Source organism: Natator depressus, chromosome 3 (assembly GCF_965152275.1).
Source record: "Natator depressus isolate rNatDep1 chromosome 3, rNatDep2.hap1, whole genome shotgun sequence".
Taxonomy (NCBI): Eukaryota; Metazoa; Chordata; order Testudines; family Cheloniidae; genus Natator; species Natator depressus.
In genome coordinates, this window is record NC_134236.1 from 185,423,408 (window position 1) to 185,443,587 (window position 20,180).

The 20,180-nt window shown below is 44.1% G+C and overlaps 1 protein-coding gene across 2 annotated transcripts in view; it reads left to right on the forward strand.

Moving 5' to 3' along the window:
- CFAP36 (cilia and flagella associated protein 36) overlaps positions 1-20,180 on the forward strand; it is an 84,946-nt gene that overhangs the window by 18,716 nt on the left and 46,050 nt on the right. The window contains exons 3-5 of one of the 2 annotated variants that reach the window (XM_074949484.1): positions 1,679-1,780; positions 5,427-5,541; positions 6,456-6,543. In XM_074949484.1, coding sequence (XP_074805585.1) covers positions 1,679-1,780; positions 5,427-5,541; positions 6,456-6,543 — 305 coding nt within the window. The remainder of the gene's footprint in view (positions 1-1,678; positions 1,781-5,426; positions 5,542-6,455; positions 6,544-20,180) is intronic. The other variant, XM_074949485.1, reaches the window with a different exon arrangement.

The following is a 20,180-nucleotide window of genomic DNA, read 5'->3' on the forward strand; positions in this document are numbered from 1 at the left end:
ACATGCCTTGAAAGTTCTTTAGCCTGTACTATTTTGGACAAGGGGTAGGGGGCTTTGTCGAGTCATGAGCTCTTATGCAGAACACTGAGCTGAATCCTCGTCTTATTATATGCGGGTGAGAGGCTAGCATCAGTGCTTCCACTAATTGCAAATGAGGCAGTGTCAAAAGTAAGTTGATCCCAGGCCACTTAGGTCTTTATATGTAAGTACAAACCTTAAAAACTAATATATTTATGAGCAGGGGGTTGGACTAGATGACCTCCTGAGGTCCCTTCCAACCCTGATATTCTATGATTCTATGATTCTATTTCATTTATACTTCTCCATATCCTTGTTCTGTATCACATTTTAGATTAAAATATTGTTCTTATCAAGAAACTTTGATACAAAACTGTATCTTTTTTAATGTGTTACCACATTTTCTTCAATTACACTGACTTAGTCTCTAGCTAAAATACTCCTTGCATTCATCGACTTGAGAGTTTGGTATCCACTATTTAGTCAAGATGACAATCAGAATCATGGCTGGAATCTGTGATGTATGCCTTCTATTTTGTTCAACAGCTCTGGTAAAGTCTTCTAATTAACTCACTAATATGAGCATTGAAAACTACTGTGGATTTCTGGAGGGTACTACATACCAGCACGTTTCTGAGATTTTCACTATAACTAATTTTCTTAATAATATTGCAATGACTTTCAAATGAATCAAGATACAGTAAAAAAAAAAAATCACAACAGTAAAATAACGTAATGACAATTAGAATCATAGAATATCAGGGTTGGAAGGGACCTCAGGAGGTCATCTAGTCCAACCCCCTGCTCAAAGCAGGACCAATCCCCAACTAAATCATCCCAGACAGGGCTTTGTCAAGCCTGACCTTAAAAACGTCTAAGGAAGGCCATTCCACCACCTCCCTAGGTAACCCATTCCAGTGTTTCACCACCCTCCCAGTGAAAAAGTTTTTTCTAATATCCAACCTAAACCTCCCCCACTGCAACTTGAGACCATTACTCCTTGTTCTGTCATCTGCTACCACTAGAACAGTCTAGATCCATCCTCTTTGGAACCCCCTTTCAGGTAGTTGAAAGCAGCTATCAAATTCCCTCTCATTCTTCTCTTCTGCAGACTAAACAATCCCAGTTCCCTCAGCTTCTCCTCATAAGTCATGTGCTCCAGCCCCCTAATAATTTTTGTTGCCCTCCGCTGGATGTTTTTCAGTTTTTCCACATCCTTCTTGTAGTGTGGGGCCCAAAACTGGACACAGTACTCCAGATGAGGCCTCACCAATGTCGAATAGAGGGGAACGATCACGTCCCTCCATCTGCTGGCAACGCCCCTACTTATACATCCCAAAATGCCATTGGCCTTTTTGGCAACAAGGGCACACTGTTGACTCATATCCAGCTTCTCGTCCACTGTAACCCCTAGGTCCTTTTCTGCAGAACTGCTGCCTAGCCATTCGGTCCCTAGTCTGTAGCCGTGCATTGGATTCTTCCGTCCTAAGTGCAGGACTCTGCACTTGTCCTTCTTGAACCTCATCAGATTTCTTTTGGCCCAGTCCTCTAATTTGTCTAGTATTAGTATGGTTTGACAGGTGAGTTTAAAAGTTTGGTGACTTATATGTCTGTGTGTTGGGGTAAAAATTAGTAGAAGGTAAGACTCAATTTTTTGTAGGTTGAAAAACTGCTAGAAGGTTATCTTAAGGAAGTTGGAATTAATGAAGAGAACTTTAAAGAAGCGTGTTCATCTCCTCTTGCAAAGTCACATACGTCACAGGTATATTTTCCTTTGTTATGCTGTTATAGTCCACAGTAATGGCTGTATTTTAATTGATAATCTGTAAATTTTCTATTTCCACTAATATAGCATTACAGGTATGAAATTTTGAAGTCCTTTTTTGCACAAAATTTTTTCATTTTCTAAAATTGGATAATAAATTTACCTATCTGCATTTCAGGTATGAATTGTGGCTAGCAAGCTACTTCTGCAGTTTTAATTTAGATCAGTGGTGTCACTTGAAGGTCATATATTTGTATGTGGCATGAAAAACTTTTTATCAAAATTTGTTTCCTGTGTTTTTGTATTTTTTTAAATTAAATTTTAAGTTGTATTAACTACACAATACAAGTGAATTAAAGTTAACTATGAAAGGAGTCCAGGAAAGCTGGCTGTATTTTAAAGAAGCCTTATTGAAGGTGCAGGAACAAACCATCCCGATGTGCAGAAAGAATAGCAAATATGGCAGGTGACCAGCTTGGCTTAACAGAGAAATCTTCGTTGAGTTTAAACACAAAAAGGAAGCTTACAAGAAGTGGAAACTTGGACAGATGACCAAGGAGGAGTATAAAGATATTGCTCAAGCATGCAAGGGTGTAATCAGGAAGACCAAAACACAACTGGAGTTGCAGCTAGCAAGAGATGTGAAGGGTAACAAGAAGGGTTTCTACAGGTATGTTAGCAACAAGAAAAAGGTCAGGGAAAGTGTGGGACCCTTTATGAATGGGGGAGGCCACCTAGTGAGAGATGATGTGGAAAAAGCTGAAGTACTTTTCAGTACTTCAGATTGGTCCTGCTTTGAGCAGGGGTTTGGACTAGGTGACCTCCTGAGGTCTCTTCCAACCCTAATATTCTATGATTCTATGAAAGGGAAACGAACAAGGACAGTATGATCCTAATCAATCAGTTTTCTTAAATTTGTTTACAAAATAAGCTACAAAGGAAGATTGACTTGAGCCACAATTCTTGTAATCACTGAAGCTTCAATATAAATATGAAAACATCCAGGTTTTAGAAAAGTTTTGGAATGGATAGCCGGCCAGTTTCTGCCCACAGGATTTTTCATTTGGAGAAAGATTAGCAATCACTCTTGTTGGTTGCTAATTATCTTGGACACAGCGTAGTCCTTCAGGGTTATTTTACGGAGCTGCAAAATCAGATTCTGTGAAAGCTCACCAAATTGTAGCACTTAAGTTAAACAGTAGTGTGGAGGAGCAAATGTTAGACATCTTATTCCTTTTAGCAATCATACCATGATGTGTTGGCTGTCGTTAGAAAGAGGGCAGGGGATATATTCCAGGTATTTTCCTTTTTTATAATAAAAAAAAAAAAAGGAAGAAGAAGAAAGCTAGTGATTATTTATGGCCTTTCCAGAATCTAGAGTCTAGTCTACATTAGAGAAATTTAAGTGTTAGTTCTTTTGCAAGCACCTTCAGTGCTTGCAATATACCTTTTAACCACACATAAAAGTTGCTACAGAGTAAGTCACACCACCACTGCATCATGCATCACGTGCTTCTCCACCATTACAGTAATGGCATGGCACTCAGCCAAGTGTAATCTGTGTTTCCGGTGTAATTCTACAATCCTCGTACCTACCTTTCAGTAGCAGCGCTAATGACTCAAAGCTCTGTCACCAGCCAAGAAGCATATGGGCATATGGGCTCCGTGTGTTGCCTTCATACCACTCTCCTGTGAGCTTGGGGGAAAAAAAATACTGAAGATAAAATCTTGGTCCCACTAAAGTTACAGGGAGTTTTGTCGTTGACTTCAGTGGGGCCAGGATTTCACCATGAGAATGGAATCCAATTCCCATAAAATGCAGAGCACTATCATAGGCCACTAGACCAACCAGCTTTTAATTTTTATTATTCCTTTTGTCATCCTTAAATATTTTTGTCATGTCTAGAAGAGTTGGATATAACTATTTAAAATATTGATACGTTTGACAGAATTACAGTCTCATTAGGTTCACAAAACATATAATAATGTTCAATTAAAAATAATTAAATATATTAGGCTCTGATATTGCAATGAACTATACATAGGTTACCTTGACATTCATACAGAGTCCCATTGTCTTCACTGGGCTTCTATGCTGGTGTAGAGGTCCACCTGCAATGGAATTCATTGAAGTACTGGGGCCTCAATGTTGAATTAAGTCATTTAATATATTTTATATTTCTGGGGGAATTCTGCACTTCTGCACATGCACATAATTAATGAGCGCCACAGATTTCTAATTTTCTGCACAAAAAAAGTTTCTGCCAAAATGTTGTTGGAGTTCCGCCTTTTGGCCACCAGAGGGCATTGTGGCAATAGAACAAAGCTGTCAGCTCACAGCCAACTGAAGAAGAGAAAGCCTGCCGCCTTCACAGCGCCTGTCGGGCCAGGTCAGGAGACAGGGGTTATGGGGAGACAGACAGCGTGGGGTGCTGGGTGGGGGGTCAGACAGGGGCTCATAAGGGCTAGTGGGGGAGGACAGACCGGGGCAGGGGCTGAATGGGAGTGGAGGCATAGGGCCACCGGGGGAGGGAGGTGCGGAGACACATGGCGGGAGTGGGTGCAGAGCTACACAGGGACAGGGGTTGGCTGGTTGAGGGCATAGAGACACATGGGGATGGGGGAAGGGATACAGGGAGACATAGGGACAGGGGATCGGCTGGGTGAGGGCACAGAAACACATGGTGATGGGGGAGAGGGTGCAGAGCTACATAGGGACAGGGGAGTGGCTGGGTGAGGGCACAGACACACATGAGGACAGGGGCAGATGTGCCTGATTGAATTGGAGAGGCTAGGGGTCAACCAGGGTCTGCATGGGGGAAGCTCCCTAATAATCCCTCCCCGCGCCCCAAAAAAACCTGTTTCATACTTTTCCCACCCATGCCTAACAACCCTCCAAGTTCACACCCAGGCTCCTTCCCAGCAATTTACTTCCCTCTCCCTCAGCTCCTCTGTTACCCCTGACTCTCCCAAGCCTTTGCACTACTTCTGAGGGGTGCGGGAAATACGGTTCTGTATTGTAGTTTAAATGAATTATTACTCAGAGTTCTGTATTAATATGCCTAATAAGAAATCTATTTGTCAAAAAACATTTCCTGAATCTTTTTTTGTTGTCTGTATTGTTACAAACATTCTTGCTGACAGGTGTTTTGGAATAAATGACCAAAAATAATTGAAACTGGTGTGATTATATTATGTTATTTTAAAAAATAAAATATGCAGAATTTTGCAAAATTTTAAAATATTGTGCACAGAATTTTTAATTTTTTGCTGCAGAATTTTTAATTTTTTGCTGCAGAATTCCACCAGCAGTAATTTTACTATATCGTACAGTTTATAAACTGCATTTAAAAAACAGAAAATCAGATATGGCAGTGATGGATTTTAAAAAGAATAAGCTCTTTGTTTTCCATGCTCATGAATCCTTGGATAGTTGCCTGTTGTTTCCAGCGTTCTTGGCATTGTGTCAGCAATAGCTGTTTATTTCAGGGCATAAAAAAAAAATTCTAAGTAGACACAACATACAAATGTTGTCTTGCTGTGATAATACAGAGCTTTTCATGTTTGAGCTATTCTGAAATTATCAGTTTTTGATTTCTATAAGGTTTTTAATTAATTTACAGATTTTTTTCCCCCCCCAAAGGCCATTTTGCAACCGGTTTTGGCAGCAGAAGATTTTAGATTATTTAAAGAAATGATGGTACAGAAAAACATTGAAATGCAGTTGCAAGCCATTAGAATCATTCAAGAAAGAAATGGTAAGAAATAATAAATGAGAAATTTTAGTTCTCAGTGCATCTTTTCAGCTGTTTTGTGGATAACCCTATGGTCTACCCATCCATAAATACTTAAGGTCACATCCTGGCCCAAATGAATTCAATGGCAAAACTTCCATTGATTTCAGTGGGGCCAGGATTTCACCCTGAGTCTACAACTGGTTCTGTCAGCCACAACTAATTGTATTCCTTTTAAAATGTATCTAATACTTTATCTGAAAGCCTATTAGATTATTTCCATGAAACTTGGATTCAAATTTCAGTTTAAGGATTGTATGATTTAAATGGTGGTATTACAAAAATAACTATATTTTGGCACTATGTAGTTGTGATCCAAAGTGCAGCAGCTCTCAAGTTGCTGGCTTCTCAGCAACTTGGAATATTGTGTACCTGTAATTGTGCTTCTCTCAAGATCTTTCTGATATGATTCCCATTCATCCACCAATCTTCCTCCTTCAGAGTTTGGGGTTTGGTCTTTTTGTGCTGGTTTTTTTTTCTACTGTAATAGTTCTTAGTCTGTGAGAAAATTTTTCACTTGGATAGGCTTGTCACTTGGGAGCTTCGGAACTGGTTGGAATGGTTGTTGAGGCAGCAGTATTTATAGCCTGTGGGAAATGGCACAGAATAATGGAGAGCCTGGCTCATCCTCTACCAGCTACATCTGTCCTTGGGGACCAGTCCTTTAGAGCTTTGAGAGTTCTGCCAATCTCATACTGGGAAGTTAATACCCAAAAGTTTAGAATCTTTTTGGAAACATATCTTCTGAGATGCAGAATTACAGTTAAGTGATATCCCCCTGCTGTTCTCTCTCTGGTTGAAGAAAGCATGCAAAATGGAGTAAGAATCCATTTTATTTAGAGCAATACATGCGTTTTTGCTGTGTTTTTTTTTTATAGGTGTGCTACCTGACTGTTTGACAGATGGTTCTGATGTGTTCACTGAAATTGAACAACAAGAAATGAAAATACTCAGAGAGGTTCTTAGGTAACAAGAAGTGGTCTCCTACTTAATATTGATGGAAGTAGATATACATGGATATTCTGCTGCATTGTACTTGGGTGTTTCCTTCATTTTCTAGGTGGCATAAATATTCTTCTTCAACGTGTCAGTGTGGATCCTACTATAAGTGTACATGTGTGCAAGCTTGGAATCTTTTATACAACCATGCCCAGCGGGGCCATGCCTCCTTGTGCTCCCATAAATAGGCATACAGGGCAAAGTGTCCCTAATCCTCCCTTATTTCCTGTTTACCACCTCTGGCAGTGAGAGACAACCTGGACTGTATCTGACCTGCTTCTGAATTTCAGAACTCTTCTCCAGTGAAGAAACTCTTCTTCCCTTTGTTTTATTAATTTCTTCATTTGATTTTTTGTTGTGTGTTTCCATTCCAAAAAAGAAAGAAGAAAGCAGTTAGGCAAGACAGAAGAGAGATTTCCCCCTCCATATACCTGGGTGAGATGCTTCGCGCCCACCACTGGCTAAGGTGGAATCAAAACCCACCGAATTTAAGCCTTGTTCTTCCTGCTATTAGGTTATACCCATCATCAACGAACACAGCAGATGTCTGTTCTGTCTTGGGGAAGCACACATCCCCAACAAGTGTGACTGCTGCTCCTTTTCATCCTATACCCTGAAATCTTGAGATGTGAAGTTCAAACTGTACCTCTTGGAGCAATTCATGAAGGTAGCTTTAGATCCAGGAGTGGAGACATCCTTCATACAGGAACCGAGGAGATTGTCTTTGGTGAGTGCCCTGGCTGCTGGGCACCTGTCATAAGTATAAAGGGAAGGGTAAACACCTTCAAATCCCTCCTGGCCAGAGGAAAAACCCTTTCACCTGTAAAGGGTTAAGAAGCTAAGACAACCTCGCTGGCACCTGACCGAAATGACCAATGAGGAGACAAAATACTTTCAAAGCTGGAGGGGGGGGGTGGAAACAAAGGGTTCTTTCTGTCTGTGTTGCTTTTGCCGGGACCAGAGCAGGAATGCAGGTCAGAACTCCTGTAAAAAGTCAGTAAGCAATCTAGTTAGATATACATTAGATTCTGTTTTGTTTAAATGGCTGATAAAATAAGTTATGCTGAATGGAATGTATATTCCTGTTTTTGTGTCTTTTTGTAACTTAAGGTTTTGCCTAGAGGGATTCTCTATGTTTTGAATCTGATTACCCTGAAAGGTATTTACCATCCTGATTTTACAGAGGTGATTCTTTTACTTTTTCTTTAATTAAAATTCTTCTTTTAAGAACCTGATTGTTTTTTTCATTGTTCTTAAGATCAAGGGTTTGGGTCTGTGTTCACCTATGCAAATTAGTGAGGATTTTTATCAAGCCTTCCCAGGAAAGGGGATGTAGGGCTTGGGGGGATTTTGCGGGGAAAGAAGTTTCCAAGTGGGCTCTTTCCCTGTTATATTTGTTAGATGCTTGGTGGTGGCAGCAATAAAGTCCAGGGACAAAAAGTAAAATAGTTTGTACGTTGGGGAAGTTTTAACCTAAGCTGGTAAAAATAAGCTTAGGGGGTTTTTCATGCAGGTCCCCACATCTGTACCCTAGAGTTCAGAGTGGGGAAGGAACCTTGACAGCACCACCTGCATGGTTCTAGCAAGGAAGGGAAAATAAAAAGGTGCCCAAACCATCAGCAAAGGCACCCCCCAAACTGACCACATCTAGCTTGGCACCAAAGGCCTTGGTGTGGACTGTGTCGGCTTGGACTGTTTCAGCGCCAACTCCAAGATAAAGAAACCCAGCTTCATCCTCTGCAGTGAAAAGGTTCCCCCCTGTCAAATTCAAATGCAGCTCTGAGCAGATAACATATCTGTCCCTCAGAGAGGACTCTAGACCAGGAAAGAAGCCCTCAAAATACTAAGCATCAATGAAATACAGTGCCAGGACGTTGGCAGTGACTAAGCACATGGGTGGTAGGCCCACTGGTATCGATTTCCACATTGAGATCTCTGGCACTGGCCCCAGAGCCAGAACCATTCCTGGTCCCAAGATATGTCTCTGAGCAGCCCCCCTTGCTGCTCCTCTCAGTACTGAACACAACACACACATCGGCCCTGGAACCGCTACCATCAGAGCTGGAACCACATGCATTGGCAGTACCATCCCTAGAGAGTTACCTCTCCTCCCCATGAAGGGGCCATTCCTTCTTCCCTTACTTGAGTAGGGTACCAGTGCCTGAAAGACAAGACTGAAAATACCAGCAAAGGTACCCCGAAGGTATGTAGTACTGAGTTCCAGTGCAGAACCGGCAACCAATGGGCCCTCCTTGGTCAGGCCAGTACCAATATAACCCACCACCAAAGTTGTGCTGGCTGTACTGGGGTCTGTCCTCTCAGATTTTGGAGTGGGGTCTCTTCCAAAGTCTTGGCAAAGAGGAGATCTTCGCCACCATTGGCATCGCTGGCGAGAGTACCCTCACTAGAACTGGAGGGATATCCAAGGGTGGAAGAACTAGTAAGAGACACACTCCAACTGTCCTCCCCACTGAAGAGATCTTCCTTGTCCTGAGATGAAGCAGTCACTGTGGCCCCAACACCAACCATCAGTGACTTCAGGGCATTTCAGAAGGTATCGTCGAGGATAGTGGATACAAGGGACTTCGAAACAAAGGTGATTCAAGTTGTTTGACATCCTCAGTGCCTTCAAGAATTGCTCTCCTGATCAATGAGAGAACCCAAAATACAGCAAAGTGTGGGTGGCACACCCTGGCCTTGCTTCCCTTGACTTCAGAGCAGGTGAAAAAACAGTAACAGGGTCCATCCAAAGGCTTTGAGTGATTCTACACACATTCAACACCAGGTTTGCTCATTGTCTCCATCATTCAGGAGAAAAGCAGATCAAACAAAGAAACTCCTAAAGACAAGGACCCCAAGAAGCTGGACATTTTCAGCCTAAAGGCCTACTGCTCAGCACATCCCACCAGTTTCACATCATGATCTATCATGTACTGTTCACGAAATACAACTTCCTGATGTGGGAGAGGGTGATCCCCTTCTTATCTTGATTCCCACAAGATGGCAGGGAGGACCTGAGCAACATAATCAAAGAGGACCAAATGGTAGCTAGAACTGCGCTACCAGGGGCAGTACATGAATCTGATACAGTCATTCACTTGATGGCCACGGCAGTCACCATGCGCTGTGCCTTCTGGCTTTAGGTGTCCGGGATACCAAGAGAAGTCCAAGCCACAACTGGGGACTTACCCATTGAAGGTATGGATCTATTTAGTACAAGAACAGATGAAGTGTGACATTCCCTCAGAGATTCCAAGGCAGCTCTCAGACCCCTGGGCATTTACACTCTGGGACCGTATCATGAACCTTTCTACCCCCAAGGCAGAGAATGCTATTGTTCTGTCACAGTCGCCAGCCCAAGTATTCACCTAGAAAGCAACACGGATACTTGTGGAATTGCCTGTTGTTTTCCTCCTCCATCTTGCACCAGCCTCCCTTCCAGGGACAGCAGGTTTGATTAAATGGTCAAGAGCCATACCAAGACCACTCCACAGCTTATACTTGAAAACTGCCTCACTTGAAAATTACTCACCGCTGCACCATTCAGTTGACTTCCTCACTCCCTACCTGCCTCTCTTCCCTATCCCTTTTCAGGAGCCCTTCTCATGAAAACCTTTTACAAACAGAAGGGGCTTTGTTGCTAGAGCTGGTTGAAATTCAAAATTTCTGCTTTACAGGAAATTTTGACATTTTGAAATTTGATTTCAGTCTAAATAGGACTAAAACCAAATGTTGTAAAAATTTCTCATGAACCAGGGGTTTTGACATTTTTCATTTTGGAAACACAGCAAGATAGTGTTTGCAACAGGAAGTTTGCTCTCTGATCCACAGCAGCTACTCAGTGAAATTGACATTGATGCTGAATTGTCATTCATTCATGACCCTGTCACCATCCAGAACATTTGTCACAGATGCATCTGATACAGGGTAGCCCACTTGAACCACCTGCAAATTCAAGGGACCTTCACTTGATAGATAGGAAACTATATATAAACATATTAGAGTTCATCAAACTGGCATGCATGGTATTAATCCTGATCCTGCAAACCTTTGTGCAGATACTGACAGACAGTATGTCCACTATCCACCAAATAAACAAGCAAAGAGGAACATGCTCTTCTGCCCTGTGCAAAGAAGCAATCATTTTAGGGGGCAGCATAACCCCAGTGGCCCTACACATTCCAGGAAACAGCAATGGCCTGGCTGGCTTCCTAAACAGACAGTCCATCACCAGTCACAGGTGGTCACTACTGAAATCCATCGTTGACTTGGTATTTTGCTAATGGGGCAATCTGATGATTGTCCTGTTCACTACCTAGTACAATTCCAAGTGACTGAACTTCTGTTCCAGAGGAAGCATGACCCTTGGATCTTCACCAGACCTCTGACTTCTACAGTGGAACCAAATTCTCCTTCACGCTTTCCCACTGTTCCCTAGGATGATTGCCAAAGCAAGATGAGACGAGGTGAAATTCATTTTCATAGCCCCCTACTGGTTAAGGCAATTCTGACTGACCACCTATGGATGTCTGTATGACCAGAACACCTGATCTACTGTCTCAAGATTAGGGCCAACTATTTCTCCCAGACTCTAAAATGTTGCAACTGACATCCTGAATGTTGGCTGACTGAGTGCCATGGAAAAGGACTGCTCTTCACTTGTTTGGGAGATCCTGGCTCAGGAGCAGGAAATTGTCTACAAGGAACATCCTCTTCTAAGTGGACTAGATTCTCTATGTGGGTGGCCCAATTTGGCCTGGTACCAAAGAGTCTGGACCACTTGCTTCAGTTAAAGCATTCTGGATTTTCTTTCAGTTTGATCAGGTCCATCTGGTGGCAGTATTAGCATATCCACTAATACAGTTGCTGTCAATCTTAATCTCATCTGATGGTATCCAAGGTCTTTTAAGGACTTTATGCATATTTACTAACGGATCAAGGACCCTGCTCCAGCATGGGATCTCAGTGCTATTCTTCTTTGGTTTATGGAGCCTGCCTTTGAGCCCGTCTCAGAGTGCTTCATCCACCATCTTATCTTCAGAATGGTATTCCTGGTCACCATCAGTGGAACAAGAAGGGTCAGCAACCTCCAAGTGCTCATGGTAGAACCCCCATGTACTTTGTTTCACAGAGAGAAAGTGGTTTTGAGATTTCATCCAAAACTCTTCCACAAGATGGTTTTGGAATTCCATTTGTATCAATCAACTTGTGTGTACTTTTTTTTTCCCCAAAAGCACATTCTGTGTAATGGGAGAAGAAGCTCCGCACCTTGGACAATTCCAGGGCTCTTTGATACTATACTGATAGGACGAAATCTTCAGAATGCCACCATGTCTATCTGTGGTTATAACTTGCTAGTCCAAAAGTCAAGACATTTCTTCCCAAGTACTTTCAAAGTGGATAATGCATTATATCTCAGTGTGCTACCAGCTGACTGATAGAATCATAGAACCACAGAGATAGAAGGGACCGCAAGGGTCATCTGGTTTAACCCCCTGCAAAGATGTAGGATTTGTTGTGTCTAAACCATCTGAGAAGATGGCTATCCAGCCTCCTTTTGAAAACCTCCAGTGAAGAAGCTTCCACAACCTCCCGAGGCAGTTTGTTCCATTGCCCAGTTAAGAAGTTTTACGTGAGATTTAATTTAAATCTGCTATATTTTCTCTATCTTTTTATGGCAGTGTTTCAAGTATTTGAAGACTGCTATCATGTCGTCCCTTAATTTCCTCTTACCCAAACTAAACATACCCAGTTCCTTCAGCCTTTGCTCACAAGACTTGCATTCTATTCTTCTGATCAGCTTTGTCGCTTGCCTTTGGATCCTTTCCAGTTTCTCTATATCCTTTCTATAGAGCGGTGACCAAAATTGGACACAATACTCCAGCTGAGACCTAACGAGTGCTGAGTAGAGCGGTACTATCACCTACAGAATCATAGAACCCGAGGATTAGAAGATATATGTTTCCTACTGTCAGGGTTCCTTCCCCACTCTGAACTTTAGAGTACAGATGTGGGGACCTGCATGAAAGACCCCTTAAGCTTATTCTTACCAGCTTAGGTTAAAAACTTCCCCAAGGTACAAACTTTGCCTTGTCCTTGAACCGTATGCTGCCACCACCAAGCGTTTCAAACAAAGAACAGGGAAAGAGACCACTTGGAGACGTCTTCCCCCAAAATATCCCCCCAAGCCCTACACCCCCTTTCTTGGGGAAGGCTTGATAAGAATCCTCACCAATTGGTACAGGTGAACAGAGACCCAAACCCTTGAATCTTAAGAACAATGAAAAGTCAATCAGGTTCTTAAAGAAGAATTTTAATTAAAGAAAAGGTAAAAGAATCACCTCTGTAAAATCAGGATGGTAAATACCTTAGAGGGTAGTCAGATTCAAAACATAGAGAATCCCTCCAGGCAAAACCTTAAGTTACAAAAAGACACAAAAACAGGAATATACATTCCATCCAGCACAGCTTATTTTACCAGCCATTAAACAAAAGGAAATCTAACGCATGTTCTAGCTACATTACTTACTAACTTAACAGGAGTTGTAAGGCCGCATTCCTGATCTGTTCCCAGCAAAAGCATCACACAGACAGATCCTTTGTTCCTCCCCCTCCAGATTTGAAAGTATCTTGTCCCCTCATTGGTCATTTTGAGTCAGTTGCCAGCGAGGGTACCTTAGCTTCTTAACCCTTTACAGGTGAAAGGGTTTTGCCTATGGCCAGGAGGGATTTTATAGCACTGTATACAGAAAGGTGGTTACCCTTCCCTTTATATCTGACTCCTGCCAACTATTAAAGCTCTTTCCACCAGAGTTCAAGTGGCATCCACAGGCTTCCATAACATAAGAATATCCAAAATCTTTATAGCTGCTTGTGACAGGGTATACAGGCCCTACCCTGGAGATGAAGGGGTTAAGGCAGCACTCTTGGCAGTGGAAGCCACGCCGCCTCACCCCTGCTGGGCATGCTCCAACTGCTGCTGCAGTATAAAAGGGAGCAGCCCAGCTCAGTCAGGGTTGACTGCTGAGGAGGAAGGATGCACCTCATCAGCTCCAGCTAAGGAGCAGCAGGAATTCTGGACCACAGGAGCCAGAGGTGCCAAGCCTCAGACTGACACCCAAGCGTTGGTGGATGCCCCAGGGAAGTTGCAGTTGCTGGGAGCAGTGCAGCCTGTGGAGACCAAAGACACTGACACCCAGACCATGGACGACAGGAATCATGATAGCAAGTAGCCGGGGGTGGGGGGGACTAGCCATTGTATCCACAGGAGTCAGTGTGTTTCGGTCACACCTTGCCACTGACTCAGTGGTGAACCCACTCACCACGATCAGGGCCGTGGGCTTGGATGTGGTGGAGTCAGATGGGCCCACATCCCCCTGCCTTGGGTGGCAGTTCCCCCATCTGAGGCCAAGATGCCTGCATTTGTTGGCTGTCCACCAGAGCTGGGACAATACACTGTTTGCCATCTGCCCTGCCAGAGAGCTGATTGATTATTGCTCTGTCCAGACTGCAGGCCAGGGCCCCCTCCCCATCCAAGCCATATTGACTGGCCACTAGGTCACACAGCCCTGTGGCAAAGGGCAGCCACGTTGATTCCGGTCATTGGGCCGTGCAGCTCTGAGGTTGCAGGCAGCCATATTAACTCTGGCCACTAGGCCACGCAGCTGAGAGGCTAAAGGCAGTCATAGTGAAATGACACACGGGGCATGAGTGCCCATTTCCCTACCCCAAAACATGACGCACTGGGCTTGGTTGCTAGATCAGATGCAAAGTTCAGGAGAGCTGAACTTCCATCTCTATTCAACTGATGCTGCTGACACTTCTGCCCACCTCCTGAGGAGGATACTGCTTGTTGGTCGCCTTCAGTGGAATCCACACTGACACGTACTCAATGAAAGAACAGTTATTTAGTATAATAATTATGGTTCTTCAAGATGTTTTACTCAGTATGGATCCCACTACCTGCCCTCCTTTCCTGTTTTTGAAGTCCTCCCCTATGATGGGCTTTGAGTTGCAAGGGAACTGAGGCGAGGCTGGGACCATGCTGCCCTTTATGCATTCATCCATGAGCATGAGGAGGCACAGGACACATGTGCGGCCCCACTAGACACTACTGTGCAAAAGATTTCAAGTTCAGGTGCATGTGCACCTACAGCAGGATCCACACTCACTACATCTCGAGAAACCACAGTTATTGCAGAATAAGTAACTGTTCTTCCTTGTTAAAGGCCTAATCATGAGAGGATGTAAATACTAGTTGCTAGTGGGGAAAAAAACCCATAGATGTGTCTAGAGGCTAAGGGTTGAATCCTCAGCTCTGGCTAATCTACTTTAATGGTACCAAATGGTGTGCCACTTTAATATTCCTCCCTGTTCCCATCCCATCCCAGCCTCCTGAGCCAGGTGTCAGGGATGTTTTAACTTGCACTACCTAGTAATGGCATCTTCCAACATCAAGGGATTGCCAGAATATAGGAGCACTCTTGTTATGCCCTCTTCTTCTGGGCACTCCCTTAACAGTAGCCCAATGATTAGGACAATTCTCAGCTGCCTTGTTAGAGCGGCATTATGGCTCCTTTGCATCGACAGAATATTGTGCTCCTCTGTGTCCATGTTTGGATGGGCTACTGCTCCCTTAGATGGGGTGAGTTCTGTTTTTGCACCATGCTTTCCTCTTTCCCACAACTTCTTATTGTAGCTCCTGTGCAGGGGCTCTTGCAGAGCTCCAGCTCAGTTGAGTTGGTATGGGAGAGCAGGTATGGCTCCTCTAGATCATACTCCCCTCAAAAAAAAAAAAAAAAGTGGCAAGCAACTGGATCAAAAAAACCCAGCACAACTAGTCTGAGGCAGTATTACTATAGGATGTTTCCCCTCTGTGCTGTGGAAACTCCCTACCTTCTGCCCTTCAGAGAGTGGTGAAGGGCATCCATGATCATAAAGGAGAGCAGATAGTGCCCGAAAGCAGATGGAGGCAAAAGGCAATGTATATTTTTTGAGAGGCCCCTTGTCTTTTGTGTGGATCTCTGGTTATCTGTGACTAAAAGGAGTGGAACCCCCATCTTCTTGTATGGGTAATATGCTGGGGGAATCTACCACCCAAAGGAGGAATTCCCAGGAAACTCTCTTATGCAGATTAGTCCTGCACAGAGGATAATGGGGCCTATACTTTCTCAGGATGTCTGTCTATCTGTCATAGTTCTATATTTCTATTGAGAGTACCCTTTTAATCAGAGGTTGGCAACCTTTGGCACGCGGCTCATCAGGGTAATCCGCTGGCGGGCCACGAGACTTTTTGTTTACATTGACCGTCCGCAGGCACGGCCCCCCGCAACTCCCAATGGCTGCGGTTTGCCGTTCCCAGGCAGTGGGAGCTGTGGGGGGCCGCGCCTGCGGACGGTCAACGTAAACAAAATATCTCACGGCCTGCCAACAGATTACCCTGATGGGCTGCATGCCGAAGGTTGCCGACCCCTGCTTTTAATTGAAGTCATCAAAGATTTTGGAGGCTTTGGAGGCTTATCACTGTTATCCGGAGATTGTCCCTTGAGTGTTTAAGCAGTGCTAAATCAATATGAACCACTTTAATATGCAGGACAGCTGCACTGTCAATCAAACACACACCCTGCCCTTGACCCCTTAAACCCTGCCCACCTGTCACCGGAAGTCCCGCCCCGTGGGGGTATTACTTCCGGGGTCAAGGAGGCCACATGACCGGAAGCAAGGTGTGTCATGTGACCCCTCTAACAACTCCTCCCTCCACCCTCTACCAATCAAGAGGGGTTTCGTCCCGACAGGACCGCCCCGAGTGGAGATTTGACCAATTGGGGGGAGTTCTGGGGCAGGGTGACCTGTCCCGAAGTGATTCGTGTGACCCCTCTAAGAACTCCTCCCACATCCCTCTACCAATCAGGGTTTCGGCCGCATAAGACCGCCCCGAGAGCAGATTTGACGAAAATAGGGCAGGTTCTGGGATGGGGTGAACCGCCCAGAAGAGGGTCGTGTGACCCCTCTGCCATTCAGAGCGCAGCACCATCACCCCATAAGTCCCAGTGCTGGGCATAAGAGGCCATCTTTTACCCAGAACGCATGTTTTAGAAATCGTGGAAACATGGACTCCTTCACCACCCCCGTGAGAACTTCGGACTTTGTTTTAGCCCCGAGCACCTTTGGACTTCTGTGGACAAAGCGCTACATCAGCGTGAGTTCTGAGGAGGATCTTTGACTCAACCGTTGATGGATACGGCAGGAACCGACCGCGAAACCCAAACCCTCGTGAGGCACCCTGATGAGCGTAATGGCCTCTTGTTGTCCACCCCCCTAGAGGTGGAAGGTGATCATGGCTTGGGGGAGTTACTGGCGGACAAGGTGAACGAAAAAGATGTGGCTCAGGTAAATAAATGTTTAAGAAGTGACGGTCGGGTATGGGGGGCGTGTAATGGGGTGAGGAACTGACCCGGGATTTTGTAAATCAAAAAACAAGCAGTGGGGTGCTTACACTGTTTCTTTTTTAAAAAATCTCTCAACAGCTCAACGACGCCTTTACAGAGGCCTTTGAGAACTTACACATCGGTAGCCCTGTGGGAGTAAATGTATAGTGCATCAGCTGTTTTTACTCATGTCTGAGACACAGATCTCAAGAGGAAAAGGACAAAATGGAAGAATGAACCAGCACAGACTCCTTCATGTTAGGAGTCATGGTGTCCATTTTTACAGGCGGCTGTAAAAGGTTGTGTTAAACCAGGCGATTAATAAAACTTATTTAATGTGTTAATATGAATGTGTCCCTCTCCATACTTGTGTTAGTAAAAGATGGTACCAATAACAGTCATGTCTCCACAGACGGCTCTGTTAAAGAAAATATATTACACCCCCGGGGAAGTTGGGAGCTTCGGGGGGTGAACCCTCTTTTCCAAGTGGCCAAAAAGCATAGTAAAACTTTAAATAGAAGACAGGTAACAGCTTGGCTTTCAGACCAGGATGCTTACACTTTACACAAACTGTCTCGAATACGTTTTAAAAGAAACAAGACCATTGTTTCCGATGTGGATGCACAATGGCAGGCAGATTTGGTGGATATGCACCAGTTCTCCAAACACAACAGCAGTTTTAAGTACATGTTAACCGTGATAGACATTCTATCCAAATATGCCTGGGCCTTAGGCCTAAGAGACAAGACGAGTGGTGAGGTATCCAAGGCCTTTAAAGCTATTTTTAGCGAAGGGCGTGTGCCTCAAAAATTACAAACCGATCGGGGGAAAGAATTTTTAAACAAACCTTTAAGCAGATTGTTAAAGCGGCATGGCGTTCACCATTTTGTTACTAATAATGAAGTCAAAGCAGGAGTTGTGGAGAGATTTAACAGAACTTTAAAAACTAGGATGTGGAGATATTTTACAGCCCATAACACCTTTTGCTACATTGATGTGTTACCTGACTTTATAAAGAGTTACAACCAGAGCTTTCACAGAACTATACATACCAGACTCGCTGATGTTAACCCTTCAGAGTCTCTGAAGGTATGGAAAATGATTTATGGAGATGGTTTTAAAATAAAACCGGTTGTTGCCCCTTTTAGAAAAGGCGACCACATGAGACTATCTAAAACCAAAGGAGCTTTTGAAAAAGGTTATGAGCGGATGTTTACTGATGAGATATTCATAGTGGATGAAGCCTTAACCAGGGCCAGAGACCTGTATACCGATTAAAAGATTATGAGGGTGAGACAGTTACTGGATCTTTTTACTTTGAAGAATTACAAAAAGTAAACCCCAAACGAGACAGGATTTACAGGATTGAAAAAGTTCTAGCAGAGAAAGGAAAAGGGAGAAAAAAAAAAACTACTGGTGAAATGGTTGGGGTGGCCTGATAAGTTTAACAGCTGGGTGGAAGCTTCTCAACTCTGTGACATTTAGACACAAACAACAACAAAAAAAAACAACCAAAAAACCCCCAAAACAAACAAACAAAAGTTATTCCTCCTGCAAAGACAGAGAGAGCGAGAGAGAGAAAAAATGAGCGATGACGGGTTTTACATTACTTTGCCCAGCAACGCCAGCTCTGCAGTTTTTTCCCAAAACACCAGCTCGAACTTTACAATACGGCTAATTAAGCCCTTGGATCTCCCGGGTGCCTGGGAGGTGGGGTTAGTGGAAATACAATACCTACACAGCTGGAACACTATCAACGAAGACACCCCTTTTGAAATCACCTTTGGAGATATGGCGTGGAGTTTCATTCTACGACAAGGTTATTACTCATCCGTACCCAAACTACTGGATCATATGAACAGTACCGTGGCTCGTCATCCCGGACCGCCTGAGATGGTCATGAACTATGACCCTGTGGGTAGAAAAATTAGACTTAAATCCACCGATTTTACTTATATGTTTTGTACCAGCGGGGAGCTAGCTAACATTCTGGGCTTGGGTCCCAAACGCAGCATCCAAAAATTCTCCTTCTTGGCAGACATTACAGGGGCTTTTAATTCATTGTATCCATACACGGATATCGTAGATATACAGATGAGGCCTCACCAATGTCGAATAGAGGGGAACGATTACGTCCCTCGATCTGCTGGCAATGGCCCTACATATACATCCGAAAATGCCATTGGCCTTCTTGGCAACAAGGGCACACTGTTGACTCATATCCAGCTTCTAATCCACTGTAACCCCTTGGCCCTTCTCTGCAGAACTGCTGCCGAGCCATTCGGTCCCTAGTCTGTAGTGGTGCATGGGATTCTTCCGTCCTAAGTGCAGGACTCTGCACTTGTCCTTGTTGAACCTCATCAGATTTCTTTTGGCCCAATCCTCCAATTTGTCTAGGTCCCTGTGTATCCTATCCCTACCCTCCAGCGTATCTACCACTCCTCCCAGTTTGTGTCATCCGCAAACTTGCTGAGGGTGCAATCCACACCATCCTCCAGATCATTAATGAAGATATTGAACAAAACCGGCCCCAGGACCGACCCTTGGAGCACTCCGCTTGATACTGGCTGCCAACTAGACATGGAGCCATTGATCACTACCTGTTGAGCCCAACGATCTAGCCAGCTTTCTATCCACCTTATAGTCCATTCATCCAGCCCATACTTCTTTAACTTGCTGACAAGAATACTGTGGGAGACCGTGTCAAAAGCTTTGCTGAAGTCAAGGAATAACATGTCCACTGCTTTCCCTTCATCCACGGAACCAGTTATCTCGTCATAGAAGGCAATTAGATTAGTCAGGCATGACTTGCCCTTGGTGAATCCATGTTGGCTGTTCCTGATCACTTTCCTCTCATGTAAGTGCTTCAGAATTGATTCCTTGAGGACCTGCTCCATGATTTTTCCAGGGACTGAGGTGAGTCTGACTGGCCTGTAGTTCCCAGGATCCTCCTTCTTCCCTTTTTTAAAGATTGGCACTACATTAGCCTTTTTCCAGTCTTCCGGGACTTTCCCTGATCGCCATGAGTTTTCAAAGATAATGGCCAATGGCTCTGCAATCACATCCGCCAATTCCTTTAGCACTCTCAGATGCAACACATCCGGCCCCATGGACTTGTGCACGGCTAGCTTTTCTAAATAGTCCCGAACCACTTCTTTCTTCACAGAGGGCTGGTCA